At 36.9% G+C, this 20,487-nt stretch overlaps 1 protein-coding gene across 1 annotated transcript in view; it reads left to right on the top strand.

The window, feature by feature from the left end:
* The window catches only part of ANKRD42 (ankyrin repeat domain 42), a gene marked incomplete at its 5' end in the record, with an annotated part of 73,403 nt that overhangs the window by 25,902 nt on the left and 27,014 nt on the right, over positions 1-20,487 (top strand). Inside the window, 4 exons of the mRNA XM_042907122.1 lie at positions 6,200-6,400; positions 10,457-10,582; positions 14,644-14,749; positions 18,169-18,344. Coding sequence (XP_042763056.1) covers positions 6,200-6,400; positions 10,457-10,582; positions 14,644-14,749; positions 18,169-18,344 — 609 coding nt within the window. The remainder of the gene's footprint in view (positions 1-6,199; positions 6,401-10,456; positions 10,583-14,643; positions 14,750-18,168; positions 18,345-20,487) is intronic.

The raw sequence follows: 20,487 nt of genomic DNA, 5'->3' as shown, positions 1-20,487 counted from the left end.
GAGCTGAAGTTGGCCATTTAACCGAATGAGCCATCCAGGCACCCCTGGAATTGATTTCTTAATTTCTCTTTGTGCTGCTTCATTATTGGTATATAAAGAAACACAACTGATATCTGTATATTAATTTTGTGACCCGCTACTTTACTGACTTCATTTATTACTTATAGTAGTTTTTTGGTGGAATCTTTAGGGTTTTTTTATGCATAGTGTCATGTCATTTGCAAATAGTGATAATTTAACTTTTTCCTTACTGATTTAGATGCCTTTTATTTTTCTTGTCTAATTGCTGTGGCTAGGACTTCCAGTACTATGTTGAATTCAAGTGGTGAGCGTGGACATCCTTGTTTTATTCCTGATCTAGAGGAAAAGCTGTCAGGTTTTCAACATTGAGTATGATGTCAGCTGTAGGTTTGTCTATATGGCTTTTACTATGTTGAGGTATGTTCCCTCTACCCACTTTGTTTAGAATTTTTATCATGAATGGATGTTGTATTTTGTCAAATGCTTTTTTTGGATCTAGTGAGATTACCATATGGTTTTTATCTTTCCTCCTGTTAATGTGTTGTATCACACTGATGGATTTTTGAATATTGAACCATCTTTGCTCCCTGGAGTAAGTCCCATTTTATTGTGGTGAATGATCTTTTCAGTGAATTATTGAATTCAGTTTCTAATATTTTATTGAGAATTTTTGTATCTATGTTTATCAGAGATATGGGCCTGTAGGCATTATCATCATTATTGTCGTCATCTTTTTTTTTTTGTAGTATCTTTGTCTGGTTTTAGTATCAGGATAATGGTGGCCTTGAAGAACAAATTTGGAAGTTTTTCTTCCTCTCTGAATTTTTGGAATATTTTGAAAAGAATAGGTGTTAACTTTTCCTTAAATGTTTGGTAGAATTTATTTGTAAATCCATCAGATCCTTGATGTGTTTGTTGAGAGGCTTTTTTTTTTTTTTTTTTTTTAATTTTTTTTTAATGTTTATTTTTGAGACAGAGAGGGACAGAGTATCAACGGGGGAGGGTCAGAGAGAGGGAGACACAGCATCTGAAACAGGCTCCAGGCTCTGAGCTGTCAGCACAGAGCCCGACACGGGGCTTGAACTCATGGACCGCGAGATCATGACCTGAGCCGAAGTCGGCTGCTTAACCGACTGAGCCACCCAGGCGCCCCGCGAGGCTTTTTTTTTTTAAAATGTTTATTCATTTTTGAGAGACAAAGAGCATAAGTGGGGGAGGGGCAGAGAGAGAGAGGGAGACACAAAATCTAAAACAGGCTCTAGGCTATGAGTTGTCAGCACAGAGCCCAATGCAGGTCTCGAACTCATGAACTGTGAGATCATGACCTGAGCTGAAGTCAGATGCTTAACCAACTGAGCCACCCAGGCTCCCCTGTTGAGAGTTTTTTTTTATTACCAATTCTTTTTTCTTTTTTTTTTTTTTAACTAGTAAACAGTGTGTTTAGTTTTTAAATTTCTTCCTGTTTAAGTTTTGGAAGATTTTATGTTTCTAGGAATTTATCCTTCATTTTTAGGTTGTCCAGTTTGTTGGTATATGATCTTTCATAGTCTCTTATATTTCTTGGTATTTCTGTGGTGTCAGTTGTTATTTCTCCTGTTTTATTTCTGATTTTAATTTATTGGCGTTCTATTTTTTTCTTGATAACTCTGGCTAAAGATTTATCAATTTTGTTTTGTTTATTCAAAGAACCAGCCCTTGTTTTCATTAATCTTTTCTTTTACTATTATTGTTGTTTTTGTTATTGTTTAGTCTCTGTTTCATTCATTTCCTCTTTGATCTGTATTATTTCCTTCCTTCTGCAATCTTTGGTATTCTTTTTTCTTTTTCTAGTTCCTTTAGGTGTAAGGTTAGATTGTTTATTTGAGATTTTTCTTGTTTTTTGAGGTAGGTCTGTATCACTATGAACTTACTCTTAGAACTGCTTTTGCTGCATCCCAAAGATTTTTGATCAATATGCTTCTATTCTCTTTTGCCTTCATGTATACTTTGATTTCCTCTTTGATTTCTTCATTGACCTGTTGGTTGGTGAGTAGTAGGTTGTTTAGCCTCCACATGTTGTGTTTTTTTTCTGTTTTTTTTTCTCTTGTGCTTGATTTCTAGTTTTATATTATTGTAATTGGAAAAAATGCTTGATATGATTTCAGTGTTCTTAAATTTATTAAGATTTGGCCTAACATGATCTGTCCCGGAGAATATTCCATATGCACTTGAAATGAATGAGAATTTTTCTGTTTTGGGGTGGAATATTCTGTATGTATCTGTTAAGTCCATATGGTCTAATCTGTTATTCAAAGCCACTATTTCCTTAGTGATTTTCATCCTGGATGATCTATCCATTGATGTAAGTGGAGTTTTAAAGGCCCTTACTATTATTGTATTACTATCATTTTCTCCCTTTATGTCTGTTCATATTTGCTTTATGTATTTAGGTGCTCCAGTGTTGGATGCATAGTTATTTACAGTTGTTAAATTCTCGTTGCACAGATCTTTTATCATTATGTAATGTCCTTATTTGTTTGTTGTTACAGTCTTTGTTTTAAAATCATTTTGTCTGATATAAGGATTTTTACTTCAGCTTTTCTTTCTTCTGCTTCCATTTGTTTGTGAAATATCTTTTTTCATCCCTTCCTTTTAGTCTGCATGTGTCTTTAGGTCTGAAATGAGTTTCTTGTAGGCATCATATAGATGGATTGTTCTTTCTTTTCTTTTTTTTTTTTTTTTTAAGTTTATTTATTTTGAGAGAGAGTGAGAGTGGGGGGAGGGACAGAGATAGCAGAGAGAGACACAATTCCAAGCAGGCTCTGTGCTGACAGCTCGGATGTGGGGCTCAATCTCAGGGAACCATGAGATCATGACCTGAGCTGAAATCAAGAGTCAGGACATTTAACTGAGCCACCCAGGTGCCTGGATGGGTCTTGTTTTTTTTAATTCATACAGTCACACTGTATATTTTGATTGGAGTATTTAATAGTTTATTTACATTTAAAATAATTATTGATTGGTATTACAGAACATCATTTCATATGTTCAATGGCCATTTTTTAATGTTTGCTGTCCTTTTTTAATTTTAAAAATATATTTATTTTAAGTATATTTTAAGTGTATAAGTATATTTTAAGTGTATATTTTAAGTATATAAGTATATTTTAAAAATATATTTATTTTAAGTAATCTGTACACCCAACCTTGGGCTTGAACTCACAACCCCGAAATCAAGAGCTGCATGCTTTTCTGACTAAGTCAGCCAGGCATCCCTCATTATTTTCTTTTGTGCAGTAGCAGTTCAAATGTTTTGACTATTTTTTTTTTTGAGTTTTCTCTGTGTTTAAAAATTAATTGTATGGGTTCTTTATATAATAGATACAAGCTCTCTCTTATGTGTTGCAAATATCTTTTATTTAAATATCTTTTCCATTCTGTCTTGCCTTTTCATTCTTTTAAGATATCTTTTGATGAATAGAAGTTTTCACTCTAATGTAGTCAAGTTTAATAAGCTCTTCCTTTATGGTTATTCCTTTCTGAATCTTGTTAAAAAATTCTCTACGCTTTGGTCATGAAAACATTCTTTTATATTCTAGAAATTTTATTATTTCACTTTCACATGTAGATCACCAGCCCACCTGGAACTGACTTTTCTGTAATACAAGGTAGGGGGTAATTTCATTTTTAGTTGGTTCTTTATTAAATGTGCCTGATCATTTGTTAAAGTCTTTTTGCCTGCTCATTAAAAAATTCCAACTTTTATTTCTTGAAGCATATAAAAACATTTATGACTATATATAGTATATTTTTTAATAGTATAATATAGAGATTAGGAATGTGGCTTTAGTATACACTGCTTGTGTTCAAATCTCTATCCTAGATTGTTATTTGTTTTTGTTTTAAGTTTTTAAAATGTTTATTTATTTTGGGGGAGGAGGGGCAGAGACAGAGGGAGACACAGAATATGAAGCAGGCTCTGGGATCTGAGCTGTCAGCACAGAGCCCAGTGCAGGGCTCCAACTCATGGACCGCAAGATCATGACCTGAGCCAAAGTCAGATGCTTAACTGACTGAGCCACCCAGGCTCCTCTCTGTCTTAAATTATTAATCCAGCATTTATTTCCTGAGCATCTACTATGTGTCAGTCCATCTTGTGTGTTGGGGATATCACAGCAAACAAAACAGGCAAAAGTCTGCCTTCATGTGATGCTGGTCAGAGGGAGACAGGCAATAATCACAAGAATATAAATTATATTAAGTAGGGATATGTGTATGGATAATCAGAGAAGAGAGTAAAGAGGATGAAGTTTAAAAAAGCGTGGTCAGGGAAGCCTTCACTGAGGGGGTGATAATTGGATAAACACCTGACAGAGTTGAGGTAGCGGGTCTTGTGACTACCGTGGGGAAAGAATATTACAGGAAGAGGTGATAGCAAATATAAAGCTCCTGAGGCAGGAGTGTTCCTAGTGTATTTGAGTAACAGCAAGTAGTAACAGTGAGTCAATGTGGTTGGAACAGAAATCAGAGAGTGAGTAATAGATGATGAGGTCAGAGAGGTAACAGGAGCCATTGAAAAATTTTGAGCACTGCAGTGACGTGATCTGAATACATTTAAGAGCATCATTTTGGCTATTTTGTTTATAATAGATTGCATTGTGGGTGTGGGGATGGCAAGGGGAGAAATAGACCACTTGTGAGACTGATAGAATAATTTAATGCTGCTCTTTGGTTGGAGCAGTGTAGAGGCAGCAAAGATTGTGAGAAGTAACTGGGGTCTGTGTATTTTGTAAAGATAGAACCAATAAGATTTGCTGATTGATTAGACATAGAGAGTGACAGAAAGAGGAGTCAAGGATGGCTCCGGGATCTTGGGCATGAACTACATGGAAAAAAGACAGTTCCTATTAAGTGAGATGGGGAAAACTATGGAAGGAAAATGTGTGCAAGAGGGATGAGGAGTTGAGTTTTTGATGTGTTAAGTTAGAAATGCCTGTAAGACATGTATGTGTATATATGATGAGTAAGCTGTTAGAGGATTCTCAAATTTTAGGGGGAGTTTTTTGGTGTTTTTCCTGGAAGGTTCAGCTGAGAAAGTGTAGATGGCATGTGCCGGCAACTTCTCTTTTGGATGTTGTTACATCTTGTTTCTCCTGCATTACACTGGTCATTTCGGTGCTGCCTTACTTCTCCAGTGGTAAGATTTGTGTATTGATTGGGCTGCTGCCCAAATACTCCCTTCTCCAGAGATGTAAAGGTGCTCTTGTTCTTCGTAGTCACTGCCCTAAGCTTGTAATCCCCCAGAACCATTCTTATTTTTTGTGGATTTTGGGTTGTGGGTCCCCTTTAGCCTGCTTCAGTATATTTTCTTTCAGGGATTCCTTAACATTTTTTTGTCTGTTCTTGGAGTTCTTGTTTGTTTTTCTAGACCTTTTTGGCTTCAGAAAATCTCTTTTCTATTGTTTTCAAGGATTTAGAGTAGAAATGGTGAGGCAGTATGTGTGCTTTGTCTGCAGTTTTGATCCAGTCTTCCTGTTTTTAATAAAAAGAATAAACGTCTATGGAAAAGTGACAAAATACATAGTGATAAAAATAACATTCATATTTGCATATGACTATTTTTTTTTAATGTTTGTTTATTTTTGAGTGTGCAAGCAGGGGAGGGGCAAGAAAAGGGGGCAGAGGATCCAAAGTGGGCTGTGCACTGATAGCAGCAATCACAAACCGTGAGATCATGACCTGAGTCAAAGTCACACGCTCAACGGACTGAGCCACCAGGTGCCCCCATAGTGACTATTTTGGTTTATTTCTTCCATTTTTTCCAAAACATTAAAATAAATATATCTATCATCTGTCTTACCTAGCAAGTATTTTCTCATGTAATTATAAGCTGCATAATTGGGATTTCTCTTTTCAAGAAAATGTTCTGGGGCTTGCTCTTTGGTATCTCTCATCTGGCCTCTGCACTCTCACAGTAAGTGTAACTCCACTTAGTCTGTTGCTTTAGCACGACTAGAAGGCTGACTAAGGACTTGTGGGCTTGCAGAGAAGGTGTTACCATTGCTTACAGTATGTCCCTGTTACATGGGGAAGGGACAGTCATCTTCTGGTGAGGATTAGAGCCAATATTGTTCTTTGTTTCTTCAAATTATCTTATTGTCAATTTAAAAATTAAATTCTTTTTCTCTCTCACCTACAGTTCACTTAGCAGCCATGGAAGGCCACCTTCACTGTTTTAAATTCCTACTCAGTAGAATGAACAGCACCACACAGGCTCTAAAAGCCTTCAATGATAATGGAGAAAATGTACTGGATTTGGCCCAGAGGTTCTTTAAACAGAACATTTTGCAGTTTATCCAAGGGGCTGAGTATGAACAAAGTGATTCAAAAGATCAGGAAAGTAAGTAATAAACCTGGAGTGTGGTAGCATTTAATAAGTAGAGTAAGTGGAAAAAGAAAATAAGTTATAAGGAAAATGTCGTATTTAAATATGTAACTTATAATTGTCCACCCATTCATTCAGTTTGTCTTCTGTATTATAAAATATTTTAGGCAGAAATATATAGAGATTAATGTGATGAACATTCTTTATGCCACTAATTTAAGGATAAAATGTTATACATATAGTTAAAGTTTCTTGGTTCTGTCTCCTTCATATCATTCTTTTTCTTCCTTCTCAGAGGTAAATATTGTTTTCAATTTATAATTCCATTCTATAGGTTTTAATTTTAATTTTTTTAATTAAGTTTATTTTGAGAGAGAGCACAAATTGGGGAGGGGCAGAGAGAGAGGGAGAGAGAGAGACAGACAGACAGAATCCCAAGCAGACTCCATGCTGCCAGTGCAGAGTCTGACACAGGACTTGAACTCATAAAACCACAATATCATGACCTGAGTTGAAACCAAGAGTCGTATGCTTAACTGACTAAGCCACCCAGTGTCCCTACATGTTTTATATTTAATGTATATGTACTTACAAAAATATGCACTACTGTGTGTTTTTGGAGTAAGAGACTAACCTGTTCTAACAAAGAAATCATAAAATTCAGTAGCTTAAGGATTTATATGACAGCCCAGATTGGAGAGTGAATCTATACTGTGCAGTCATTCAAAACTGGCTTTCTTTCCAACTAGCTCTCTCTGGTTGTAGCTAATTCAGTAGGAGGTGGGGAGGAGCAAGACTGTAAGGTTAGGACCAGAGATTTTCAAGGTCTAATTTGTATCCATCACTTTTGCTAACAATTCCATTGGCAAAAGTTTAGCCACGTGGGCATACTAGCTGTGAGGAAGCCTGGAGAATTCAGTATTTAGCTGAGAAGACTTACTCAGCTACAACTCCCTTAATATTGAAGGAAGGGGATTTTAGTGGATGACTAGTAGTCTTTGAGACTTCTCTTAAAATCTTAAGGAAATGGCATAAAACAGTATTCATTCTTCTATTCCTTGCTTTTTTCCAGAAAATACTATGTTTTGGGGTTTTTATTAAGCTGATAGATATACCTATTCTTTTTAAGTGTTTGTGTAGTATTGTATTTTATGAAAACCATTATTTATCCATTTTCCAATTTGACATTTAGATTGTTTTTCACTATTATAGTAATGTGGTTGGGAATATTCTTGTATGTGTCTCCTTATATACACATGCAAGAGATTCTGTGGAGAAGTGCTTTACTACCTTTTTAACACAGAGCCCACATAGAAAATATTTTTATGGCACATTGGGATTGTTGGATGAGGCTGCTGGTGGAACTGCCTGTCTTCTCTGAAGACTGAGAGTTAAGAGCCCTGTTTGGGTAAATAGGTGTGATATTCTACTTTAGGGTTTGCTTGGTGGGATATGCCCTTCGTCAGTATAAACAGGCATTGCTACATTCTTCATCAGGTGCTCGTAGAAGTTTGCACTCTAATCAGCAACGTTTGATGGGAATTTAGAGAAATGATATTCGTTATTGTCAGACTTTAAAATGTTTGCCAGCTGATTGGATATGAAAAAGTTTAATTTGTATTTTGATTTGCATTTTCTTGATTACGAATGAGGTTGAACATCCTTCTGTAAGTTATTGGTTCTTCTAGTTTTTTTCTTCTATGAATTGCCTGCCTATACTTTTCTCCCTTTTTAAAAACTGTATTCTTTGCCCTTTTCTAAATAATTTGAGTTCTTTTTTTTTTTTAACGTTTTATTTATTTTTGAGACAGAGAGAGACAGAGCATGAACGGGGGAGGGGCAGAGAGAGAGGGAGACACAGAATCGGAAGCAGGCTCCAGGCTCTGAGCCGTCAGCCCAGAGCCCGACGCGGGGCTCGAACTCACGGACCGCGAGATCGTGACCTGAGCTGAAGTCGGACGCTTAACCGACTGAGCCACCCAGGCGCCCCATTGAGTTCTTTATATAGTCTAGATTCTAATCCTTTATTAATTTTATCAGATATAGATATTTTCTCTCACACTGTGGCTTGTTTTTTCACTTTGATGAGGATATCCTTTATTTATTTATTTACTTATTTAATTTATTATTTATTATTTATTTATTTTTAAGGGGATATCCTTTTTTTTATTAAACTTTTTAAAAAATATTTATTTATTTTTGAGAGAGAGACAGAGTGTGAGCAGGGCAGGAGCAGAGAGAGAGAGGGAAACACACAATCTGAGGCAGGCTCCAGGCCCCGAGCTGTCAGCACAGAGCCCGACGTGGGGCTTGAACTCACGAACTGTGAGATCATGACCTGAGCCGAAGTTGGACTCTCAACGGACTGAGCCACCCAGGCGCCCCCTCCTTTTTTTAAAAATGAACTTTATTTCAGTATGATTTACATGTAATAAACCGTACTCATTTAGTGTGCTGTTAGGTGAGTTTGGATGTATACACTCATGAAACCATCACAATCAAGATGGAAAACATTTCCACCACCTCTGAAGGTTTTTTTTATAATACCCCCTTATATTTCACCCTTCCTTTCACCCTGGCCCACTTACTTGCTTTCTGTCAGTATAAATTAGTTTGAATTTTCTGTTTTGTTTTTTTTTTTTTTTTTTTAATGTTTTATTTTTGAGAGAGAGAAAGAATGCAAGCTAGGGGAGGGAGAGAGAGAAAGAAGGAGACAGAGGATCCAAAGCAGGCTCTGTGCTGAGAGCAGACGGCCTGACGCCAGACTCGAACTCATGAACTGTGAGATCATGACCTGAGCCAAAGTCAGATGTTTAACCTACTGAGCGACCCACATGTCCCAAGTTTGAATTTTCTAGTAGAATCATTTTAAGATTCATCCCTGTTATGTATATTAATAGTTCATTCCTTTTTATTGTTCAACAGTATTCAACTGTATGGATGTAGGCCCCATACAACCTCTTATTTGCTTTATGTCATTATAGATTAGTTTGAATTTTCTAATGGAACCATTTTGAGAATCATTCCTCTAATGTATATTAATAGTTCATTCTTTTTTATTGCTCAATGGTATTCTATTGTATAGATGTACTATATTTGATATATCTGTTTGGCAATACTACAGCTTGATTACTCTAGCTTTATATAGTAAGATTTAGAATCAGGTAGTGTAAGTCTCTAACTTTTTCTTTTAAAAATATTCTTTGGTTGGGGTGCCTGGGTGGCTCAGTCAGTTAAGCATATGACTTCAGCTCAGGTCATGATCTGTTTGTGAGTTCAAACCCCGTGTTGGGCTGTGTGCTGACAGCTCAGATTCTGGAGCCTGCTTTGGATTCTGTGTCTCCCTCTCTCTCTGCCCCTCTATGGCTCATATTCTATCTCTGTGTCTCTCTCCAAAGTAAATAAACATTAAATTTTTTTTTTTTAAATATTCTTTGGCTATTCTGTTTCCTTTTCAGATTTAAAAATGAGAATAGGGACACCTGGGTGACATAGTTGGTTAAGCATCCAACTCTTGATTTTGGCTCAGGTCCTGATCTTGGAGTTGTTATCAGTAAAAACATCTTATCAGGTATTTAATGTGTAGTTAGGAGCTAGGTCAGCCCCTTTTACACAGGCATGTGTATATGTGTATGTGTTTGTATACATACTTATGTATACTTTATCTGCTTCCACTTTATTTTGCTTTCTTCACTTCCTTGCAAACAGAGAGTGAGTGTTCTGTGCAAATGTAGGACTTTAGACCAAAAATGTCTTTATGTGAAGGGTTGAAAATGACCGTCGTGTGTTTTGTGGTGGCCTGAGGGAAGAATGGAATATAGTTAAGCATAGTTCTGGTACAATATTACTTGGCATGTTTGAGGTCCTGAGGGGTGGAAGGGCTACACAATTAATAATAATCTTACTTTATGATTGTCCTTTTTATTACTTGTTATTGCATCAATCAAACTAATTCCAATATAACATTATCATAATTGAGTTAATATTGAAATCTGAAATGTGTGACTGCTTGAGTCAAGAAAAATAGAATGAACTCATGTGTTTACTGAAATACTGAATTTCTATTCATAGCCTTAGCATTTCCAGGTCATATGGCTGCCTTTAAGGGTGATTTAGAAACACTTAAGAAATTAATAGAAGATGGAGTAATAAATATTAATGAACGTGATAATAATGGATCAACTCCTATGCATAAAGGTGAGTTATTCCTGGTTTTGTTTTCAGTTCTGACATAATTACCTTTGAATTATTTACCATTTAAAATAATTATACTTCAGAAACATGTGAAAATGTAAAACTTTTCCTGATACCCTAGGACATTTAAGTCTTCCTTATATGGTACACAGAGGCTTAATTTTCAATTGAAGTGTGATATTCCTTTTATGATGTCAGAAATTGTCACATTTAGGGTAATTCCAATAGAAATTCTCTTGTGATACTGACATGTTTAGATATGAAATTGACTGCTAGAGAAATTTCTTAGGACTGACATTTTCTTTGGGTTAAAAATGGTCTATTAATTCATGCTAAGGCATGAAAAAGGTATACCAGAACTTGAGAAAAAGGTGTAGCAAATTTTTATTCTTTCTTAGACTCTGAAAAAATGTTTTTACTTCCATAGAAATATCAATGAATGTTTGATTTGAACATATCTTCAAGATGTCTACCACTTTTATCTGCATTCTCTCCTTCTTTGTATGTGAAATTCTAACATGTTAACTAGCTTTTTGGTTTTTTAATCAGACTGTCAAATTGTCAGTCCTTATTGGGAGTAGGTACTCTAGGATTTATTCTTGCCAATCTTCATTGTATTTATAAAATCGAAAACCAAATCTTTACCCCATCTGAAATTTCCATTTCGCCTCATTTGTAATTTATAAGTTCCTGCAGAATCTAATGGCAGGTAATTCTTGTAAAAGTGTTAAAGGGCCTGCCAAGTAGCTCAGTCAGTGGAGCATGCAACTCTTGATCTTGGGGTTGTGAGTTGTAGCCCCATTTTGGGTATAGAGATTTCTTAAAATGCCCTTAAAAAATGTTAGAGTAAAAGACAGTAAGTAGTCTAGTTAATGCAGTCATGTGTTTTTTAATTTTTTAAAAAGTTATTTATTTTTGAGAGAGACAGCATGAGTGGGGGTGGGTGTGGGGCAGGGCAGAGAGAGAGGGAGACACAGAGTTCCAAGCAGGCTCCACACTGTCAGCACAGAGCCCGATGCGGGGCCCAAACTCACGAACTGTGAGATCATGAGGTGAGTTGAAACCAAGAGTCGGGTGCTTAACCAACGGAGCCACCCTGACACCCCTGCAGTCATGTGTTTGGATTAGGTTTTTATTTTTATAAATAACTTCTGCTGGTCCTAATCACAGACTATGTTCCTGTCGGTTAGGTTCTTAGTTTAATTATTAAAGTTGTTTTAATTCATAAGGAATCTCCAGTATAGAATCTAAGTACCATGTGTACCAGTAGTTTTGGAAGAGAGAGCTTAGGTGGCATAAGAAGAAGGGGAATGCAAAGAGATTTCCCCTACACACAAAGGGGTTTCCACTTTGACAAACACTCTACCCTAGACTTGGAAAATCTCACTCCTTTGTCTCTACTGGCTGTCTAGGGGTTTAACTCTTCACCATGGGATTTGCGAATGGGGAGGAGACTTAAAATGTGCTCTATATATGGATAGTTTAAAATGTGGTGCCCTGGAGCAAAGCCCTCATTTCATATCCTAGATATAAGCACTTCTTATTACTAATATTATGATATGTGGAGTATCATTTAGACACTGTAGCAAAAGATAGGCTTGCTCATGATGCTTAATATGCATCTTTCCAGGAACAATTAAGTTTCATTGAAGGCTAGTTGTCAGCCTTTCTCAGTCACTTCTTCACCACTGGAACTAAGATGGAAATGAGAGATCTGGAAGAAGGTTCTAAAGGGACTGATGTATAACGATAGGGTGGGATGCAACCATTGTGAGATGGGAGGGTGAAAATTGAGGAGGAACCAGTAGTGTTTGCTCTTCATCCCTTCTCTTGTCAGTCTATCCACTGAGGACACCTAGGGCCAGGAGTGGATCAGGTGGTGTGGTAGAGGGGTGAGAAGTGGCTATAATGGGGAGAAGGAGCATTTTGTGTACATTTGCCTTTCCTGGCAAACATCTGTATGTTTAGTTTATAGCCAAATTAATCAAATAAAAGTTGATGTCTCCTTATGATTTAATTCACCTTTCCCACATTTTATCAATCTTTCTGCTTCTTTTCCTTTATTTTATATATTGATTCAGTAAATAAGCTGCTGTGTTTATTATTGAGGCTTTCTTCTTAATCATTTAATGATTTTTAAATTCACCATGACTGCTCCTTCCTTTCATTTGCTAAGCCATAAGTATTGCAAATAATTTCTCAAAAATTTCTAGCCACTGCATATTTTATCTGTTCTCTTATAAAACATGGATTAAATTCTTAAACATATCCTAACCAGTATACAATAAGGATCTTGGGTAAAAATCCTCTTATTGTAATTCATTTTAGAGAAATACTTTTGCCTCCCTTTCCCTTTTTTGTAAACAGTATTTGTGTAATAACATGGAAATGTTTGGTTAAGCTCATTCTGTCTTCTAAAACTGTTATCCATGATACATAAATACTATTTTGTAAATCTTAAAGACAGAATATGTTGCCATCTTTGTCTAAAGTGGGGTTATTTCTAAAGGTCTGGGAAATCTTGTAGTATTCTTTGTTAACTGGTTTTGAGTTTGCTGTAGGAGACAGGGAGAAGGCCCAGGCTTTTCAGGGGCCAACTCTGAGTTTGATAGATGGCTCTGAGTGAAGAAGAGAATGGTGGAAGAATTCGTACAGTAGTGATGGGTTACTCTGTCACTGTTTCTGACTTTCTGTCCTCTTTTCTCTGTTGCCAATATTGGAGGTGGATTCACTTTTTGGGACACCAAAGATATACCAGAAGTTCCTAGTCTTTGATTTATTTTACACAGGCATTTATATTTAGCACCAACCATATGCTTGCACTGTGTAGACTCTATGAGATCCAGACCTTCCTGTTAAGGAGTCACATACTTACAATATGAACAACTAGAGATTTGTAGAAGTTAGGATGTAATAAATGGCAGAAAGGATTTGGTTGTTAAAATACAGGCAATAGGAATTCAAGAGTAGGAACTGAGGAAAGAAGAATTTGGTAAGGGTGAAATTATTAAAGGAGAGTTCATGGGAATTCAGAAATAATATATTTATATGATATTTAACGGGATGCAAAACTGTCATCACATTTAATCCTTGTAATTTTATGAAGCAGCAGTGTACCCTCCTTATAAATATGAAATCATCTTTGTAAAAGATAAGGAAATTGGGGTCCAGAGGAATCAGTTTTCTTGATTGAGGTTGTACAGCTAGCTGGTAAGAGCAAAGCTGACATTTTATTAATATTGTCATTCATTTATTCACTCATCAACTTTACAGACTTTATTGAGAGTCTTTATGTGCCAGCCACTTGCTAAGTTCTGTCCTGTCCTCCAGTCTCATTGTTTAGTAGACCTAAAATCAGGTCTTTTAAGTTTATTAAGTTTTTTCCCCCAGTTTCCCAGAGTCTTGAGATGAATCTAGAAGGATGGATAGAGGTTAGATGAGCACTGGTTGAGTGCTGGGTACTAGGTGAGAAGACATGTAAACAGAGCTATGGAGGTGGAAATTAGTATTGAGTGCATGTGTTAACAAGATTTTGAAAAAGGTGGTAAATGGTTCTGATAATCAGTGAGGGGACTGCAAATTTTGAGTTTTGAGAGTCAGTAGAATAACCTCTTTACATAAGATGATGCAAGATATCTGAAGTCCTTGTGGGTCCCTGTGGCTGGATTGTGCTCACGTTCTGGTGAGATACAGGATTAGTCAGGACCTATAAATAGCAGCAGGCAAACACTGGATAAGGATTGGGAACAACTAGATTATAGTTTCAAATCCATTCCTTGCTAGCTGTGTGATGTTAAATAAATAACCTCGTTGAACTTCAGCTTTTATATATGTAGGGAAAGTCCTCTGTATAGAGACTAGCACAGTAGATATTTGATAGAATATTTGTCTAATGAGTATGTAAATTAACAGAGAAAGTAACATCTGCCCAACTTACTTTTGTTGGTTATTATAAGGATCAGTATTTGTGAAAATACTCTGTAATGGGATTGTCCAAGATTTTCAGATAATTGTTACTACTAACTTTTTTTGTCTGTATTTTCCGTTTTGTATTTTTGAAACAGCTGCTGGGCAAGGCCACATAGAGTGTTTGCAGTGGATAATTAAAATGGGAGCAGACAGTAATATTACAAACAAAGCAGGGGAGAAACCCAGCGATGTGGCTAAGAGGTATCCCTATTTGCTTTACTACTTTCTTCTGTTTTTAAACTTTTGTATATACTCTCTTATATTCAGAAAACTCTGAGGATTTAATGGAATTTTAGGACTCTGTCAAATACTGATGGAATGACAATTTTCAAGCTGAATTGACATTGGATGAGACCTCAACTCTTCTCTCTAAAGTGATGATTTTCAATTGGGAGATAATATTGTCCCCTTTCCTGGGGGAGGGAGGGGATTTGGAAATGTGTGGAGGAGTGAGTGTCACAATGATTGGAGACCAACACTGATATATAGTGAGGTCAGGTCCAGGAATGCTAAACATTCTACAGTGCTTAAAACAGTGGTACACAATGGAGAATTGTGTCCCACAAATGTTCGTACTGTGTGAAATACTGTGTGATAAAAAGGAATAATCAATTTGGAGCCACATAGGTTTTGAAACAAATTTTGATGTTTATGTTTGAATTAAATATAACACCTAGTATTGAACACCCCCTCACTCAGGTCAGGTCCTCAAGGAAAATTCAGTCAATCCATTTGTTCATTTGGTTGTTTTTCATTCAATTTCCTGTATATATAGTGTGTCCCTAGTGCTATGGTTAGTGTTAGGATTACAAAGATGAAAAAACACAGTCCTTCCCCTCAAGTTTGCAATCTTGTGAAGAGACAATGTACATAATAATAATTATTAATTATAATCATTATAACATATGTGTAAGATACAGTAAGAACTTAGGAGAAAAAGTACCCAGATCTTCCTATTTGAAAGTTGTGGGAGAGAAATGTTAACACAGATGATGGTAAGAGTTATGAAGGAACCTGAAGGGAGATGGAATTTATATAGAGGTCAGGGAAAAAGCTTTTTTTGGAGGAAGCAATGTTTATGCTGGTGCTTTAAGAAGGCAGAATTGTAAGATAGTACCTTGTGTGTTTGAGGAGCTGTATGTGGTTCAGAACTGCTTGAATCTAAGGTAGAAATGTGGGCTAAAAGTTGCAAATGAGGTTTGACAGGATGCCAGAACGTAATCATTCACTGAATTGCTCTGCAATTTTTGTGAGTTCATGTTCCTTAAAATTTTGAGGGATTTCTTTGAAGTCCCGGAGCATGGTTTTGCGGTTCCACATACCTAGGATCATAGCCAACTCAGGCCCACTTTATTTTTATTTTGGAAGATGGCTTTTCCAAGATATAATTGGCATATGACAAAGTATGCATATTTGTATTGTACCAACTGATGAATTCTGATAAATGTATGTACCCGTGAAACCATTAGCACCGTCAAGAGAGTGAATATATCCATCATCCTCAAAAGTCTCTTTGTGCCCCCTTTGTATCTCTCTCCTTCCACTGCTTTCTGCTTCCCCTTCCCCCAGCAGATGCGGATCTGCTTTCTGTCACTGTAGTTTAGTTTGCATTTCCTAGAGTACAGTACAAACTCTTATAAATCTGGCGTCTTTCTCTCTGCATCATTATTTTGAGATTCTTCTATGTGTATTGGTAGTTCATTTCTTTCTTATTGCTGAGTAATACTCCATTAGATATAGAATTCCATGGTATTCTAATAGTTCTATAATCCAGTAGCCAATCGATGGATATCTTGATTATATCCATTTGTTGGTTATTATGCATAAAGCTGCTTTAAACATTCACATACAGGGTTTTGTGTGAACATAAGTTTTTAGCTCACTTGGGTAAATACTTGGGAGTAGGATTGCTGGGTCATGTGCGAAGTTTGTGAGTATGTTTAATTTTATAAGAAGCTGCGAAAGTGCCTTCAAAAGTGATCATACCAATTTGCATTCTCACTAGCAGTGAGTTTCTTTTGTTTTCTTTTTCTTGCAAGCATTTGATACTGTTTATTCACCAGAGGAAAATGTACAAATGGCAAATATGCATTTAAAAAATGCTCAAAATCATTTACATTAGGAGAATGCAAATTAAAACCACAATGAGATTCCACTGTATACCTATTAGAATTTTGTAATTCATGCACCAAAATTTTAGGTGTATGTGTACTATTATAGAAATAACCTTGAATAAATTGTAAAAAAAAAAAAAAAAAAGTGGGGTGGGGGTGGTTCCTGGGTGGCTCGGTGGGTTAAGCATCTGACTCTTGATTTCAGCACAGGTCATGATCTCACAGTTTGTGAGTTTGAGCTCCACACTGACAGTGCAGAGCCTGCTTGGGATATTCTCTCTCTCTCTCTCTCTCTTTCCCTCTCTCTGTCTCCCTCAACCCCTCCTCTTTCCCAACTTACATGCATGCATGCACGCTCTCTCTCAAAATAAACTTAAAAAAAAACCAAAAAAACAAATACACTTGAATCTGGCATAAAGCAAGTACTCAGTAAATGATAGCTGTTAAATTGCAACCTAGTGGTAGAGATAATGAATTCTGTTAACCTTACAACTTCCTAGAATATTTGTTAATATTTGCAGTACCTGGTGAAAGGGGAGGACATATGTGTGCATATGGTTATGTAAGTATGTGGAAAAAAATAGGATTTGAGATTTTGTATTTAATGAGTAGTTCTCCATGTGATAAGAAGAAACATTAAGCACTTCAATTAGCATGACTGAGAAAAATATGCAGATTACATGGCAATCATGTCAACTCCAAAACCTAGGGTATATTACTGGAAGCTTCATGGAGATGTGGGCAAGCTCAAAGAAAATAGAAAACATGGATAGAAAAAGTCACTGTTTTTCCATTAAATTTCAAAACCATGCCAAGTATTTTGGGTTGAGGAAGGATGAAAATTAAGGGGGTAGATATATAGTTACCCTAAAACTGGAAACAGAACTAGTTCTGCAATCTAAATTAGGCCATCAAAAAAGGTAGTAAATATAGGTAAGAAATAAGGTGGTTCTGGGCTTTCTATACAGTTGACCAGCTGTGTCTAGGGCACACCACATATTGTCTTGATATTGGGTCTCCTCTCCCATTTGGATTTTTGCCAATACAAATTATGAAATAGCCTGTAGTAGGACTGTTTGTCCTTAGTGTCCAGTAACTCTTTGAGCTGGATGTATGTCAAATTGTCACTGACCTTCAGGTACAGTTGTGTTTTTTTGTATTTTTTTAAATGTTTGTTTATTTTTGAGAGAGAGACAGAGACAGAGCACGAGTGGGGGAGGGGCAGAAAGAGAGGGAGACACAGAATCTAAAGCAGGCTCCAGGCTCTGAGTTGTCAGCAGAGAGCCTGATGCAGGGCTTGAACTCATGAATCATGAGATCATGACCTGAACTGAAGTTGGATGCTTAACTGACAGAGCCACCCAGGCACCCCCAGGTACAGTTTTGCTCCTTTACGGGTAGATGGGTTGGTGGCATAATGTACAGAGTGTAATCTGCTAAATTAAGTTCAAACTGTCATTTCAGTTTGAAGAAGATTGTGTATTAATTTCTGATTCTTTCCCACAGGTTTGCCCATTTAGCGGCTGTAAAGCTATTAGAGGGGCTACAAAAATATGACTTGGGTGATGAGAATGAAATTGATGAAAATGATACAAAGTTTTTCTTACGACATGGTGTTGAGGGAAGCACTGATGCCAAGGATGATCTATGTCTCAGTGAGTTGGATAAGACAAATGCCAGAAGTAAGTGTGCCAACTCTATGTTGCTTTATTGTTTAAGAAATACCATAGCCAGTTTTTACCACAAATCTGGAAATTATTCTAATTAACCATCTGCAAACACAAATACTTTGATATTTTTGGGGGGAAGCCAGACTAGTACAAATGTTTGTGCTACGGGTTTGTGAACACATAGAGTGTAAGAGGGGTGCCTAGGTGGCTAAGTTGGTTAAGCATCCGAATCTTGGTTTTGATTTAGGTCATGATCTCACAGTTTGTGGCTCTGTCTGCACTAACAGCATGGAGCCTGCTTGGGATTCTCTCTCTCCCTCTCTCTCTGCTGCCCCCCCCCCCCATTCTCTCTCTCTCTCTCTCACTCTCAAAGTAAATAAATGTTTGAAAAAAAGTAAGACATAATCTCTGTCCCTCAGGGAGGAAAAAGTTATAAGGAGGAAAAAATACTTAAGTGGGTCATAGGAAACAGGGAAGTAAACATCTCGAGGATTTCCGTGGTTAGTTGTCAAATGATTTTTACAGATTAATAATAGGAAATATTTATTGAGTGTCTACTGTGTGCCAGACACTGTTGCACAGATCGATGAAACAGTGAACAGCACAAAATCCCTGCCCTGCCAGCAAATTTCATTCTACTGGTGGTGGTGGTTGAGGCAAGGTGATGACTAGCTGATAAGAAAATAAGTACACAAAGAAAATAAGGTATAGTAGTGCCAAAGATAAGATAACCAGTAGAGGAGGCCTCTCTGAGGGGGTGACATTTGAGGAGAGACCTCTGAGTGATGAGGATGAGCCATATGAAGATCTTGGAAGAACATTCTAAGCAGAAGGAGCTGTGTGTGTAAAGGCTATGGGGTGGACTTGAGCTCAATAAGTGTGGCTGGAGTACAATCAGCAAGGAAGTGGTAACAGATAAAGTTGGGGATGTAAGCAGGGGCCCAGTCAGATTGTATAGGGCCTAATTAGGATTTTATGGGTTTTTAAATTTTTAAAATTTTTCTTATTTTAAATAGAAGCCACTGGTTGGGTTTGAGATGGGAATGATCTGATCTATGTTTACAAGTAGTATCACTCTAGCTGCTGGGTAGAGAGTAGACTGGGAGGTAGGGGAGAGCATAGCATTTCAGGTGGGTTATGAATGGGCAGGAAGAGAACATACTCACCTGCCATTCTAAGGTTAGATGAAGTTTTTAATATAATTTAAATTTGCTGAGGACACCAAATTAAAATTGTACAAGAGCAGATGCAGAATGTCTGCACAGATTTCCTGGGCTCCAGGAGTCTCTGATGTGGACCTGGAACTACCAGTGATGCTACAAAGAAAGCTCCATTCTGGTTTTGCAGCCTTTTTTTTTTTTTTTAAATTTTATTTTTTATTTTTTACATCCAAGTTAGTTAGCATATAGTGCAACAATGATTTCAGGAGTAGATTCCTTAGTGCCTCTTACCCATTTAGCCCATCCCCCTTCCCACAACCCCCCCCCCCCCCAGTAACCTTCTGTTTGTTCTCCATATTTAAGAGTCTCTTCTGTTTTGTCCCCCTCCCTGTTTTTATATTATTTTTGTTTCCCTTCCCTTATGTTCATCTGTTTTGTCTCTTAAAGTCTTCATATGAGGGAAGTCATATGATTTTTGTCTTTCTCTGACTGACCAATTTCACTTAGCATAATACCCTCCAGTTCCATCCACGTAGTTGCAAATGGCAAATTTTCATTCTTTTTGATTGCTGAATAATACTCAATTGTGTATATATATATACACACACACCACATCATCTTTATCCATTCATCCATCGATGGACATTTGGGCTCTTTCCATACTTTGGCTATTGTTGATAGTGCTATTATAAACATGAGGGTGCATGTGTCCCTTCGAAACAGCACACCTGTATCCCATGGATAAATGCCTAGTAGTGCAATTGCTGGGTGGTAGGGTAGTTCTATTTTTAGTGTTTTGAGGAACCTCCATACTGTTTTCCAGAGTGGCTGCACCAGCTTGCATTCCCATGCAGCCTTTTTTTTTTTTAAAGAATTTTTTTCTTAAGTTTGTTTATTTTTGATAGAGCATGACCGAGGGAGGGGCAGAGACGGAGGGAGACACAGAATCTAAAGCAGGCTCCAGGCTCCTTGCTGTCAGCACAGAGCCCGCTGTG

This window comes from Panthera leo, chromosome D1 (assembly GCF_018350215.1).
Source record: "Panthera leo isolate Ple1 chromosome D1, P.leo_Ple1_pat1.1, whole genome shotgun sequence".
NCBI classification, from domain to species: domain Eukaryota; kingdom Metazoa; phylum Chordata; class Mammalia; order Carnivora; family Felidae; genus Panthera; species Panthera leo.
Note: the sequence above shows the minus strand (reverse complement) of the source record. Positions and strands in the feature narration are given on the sequence as shown.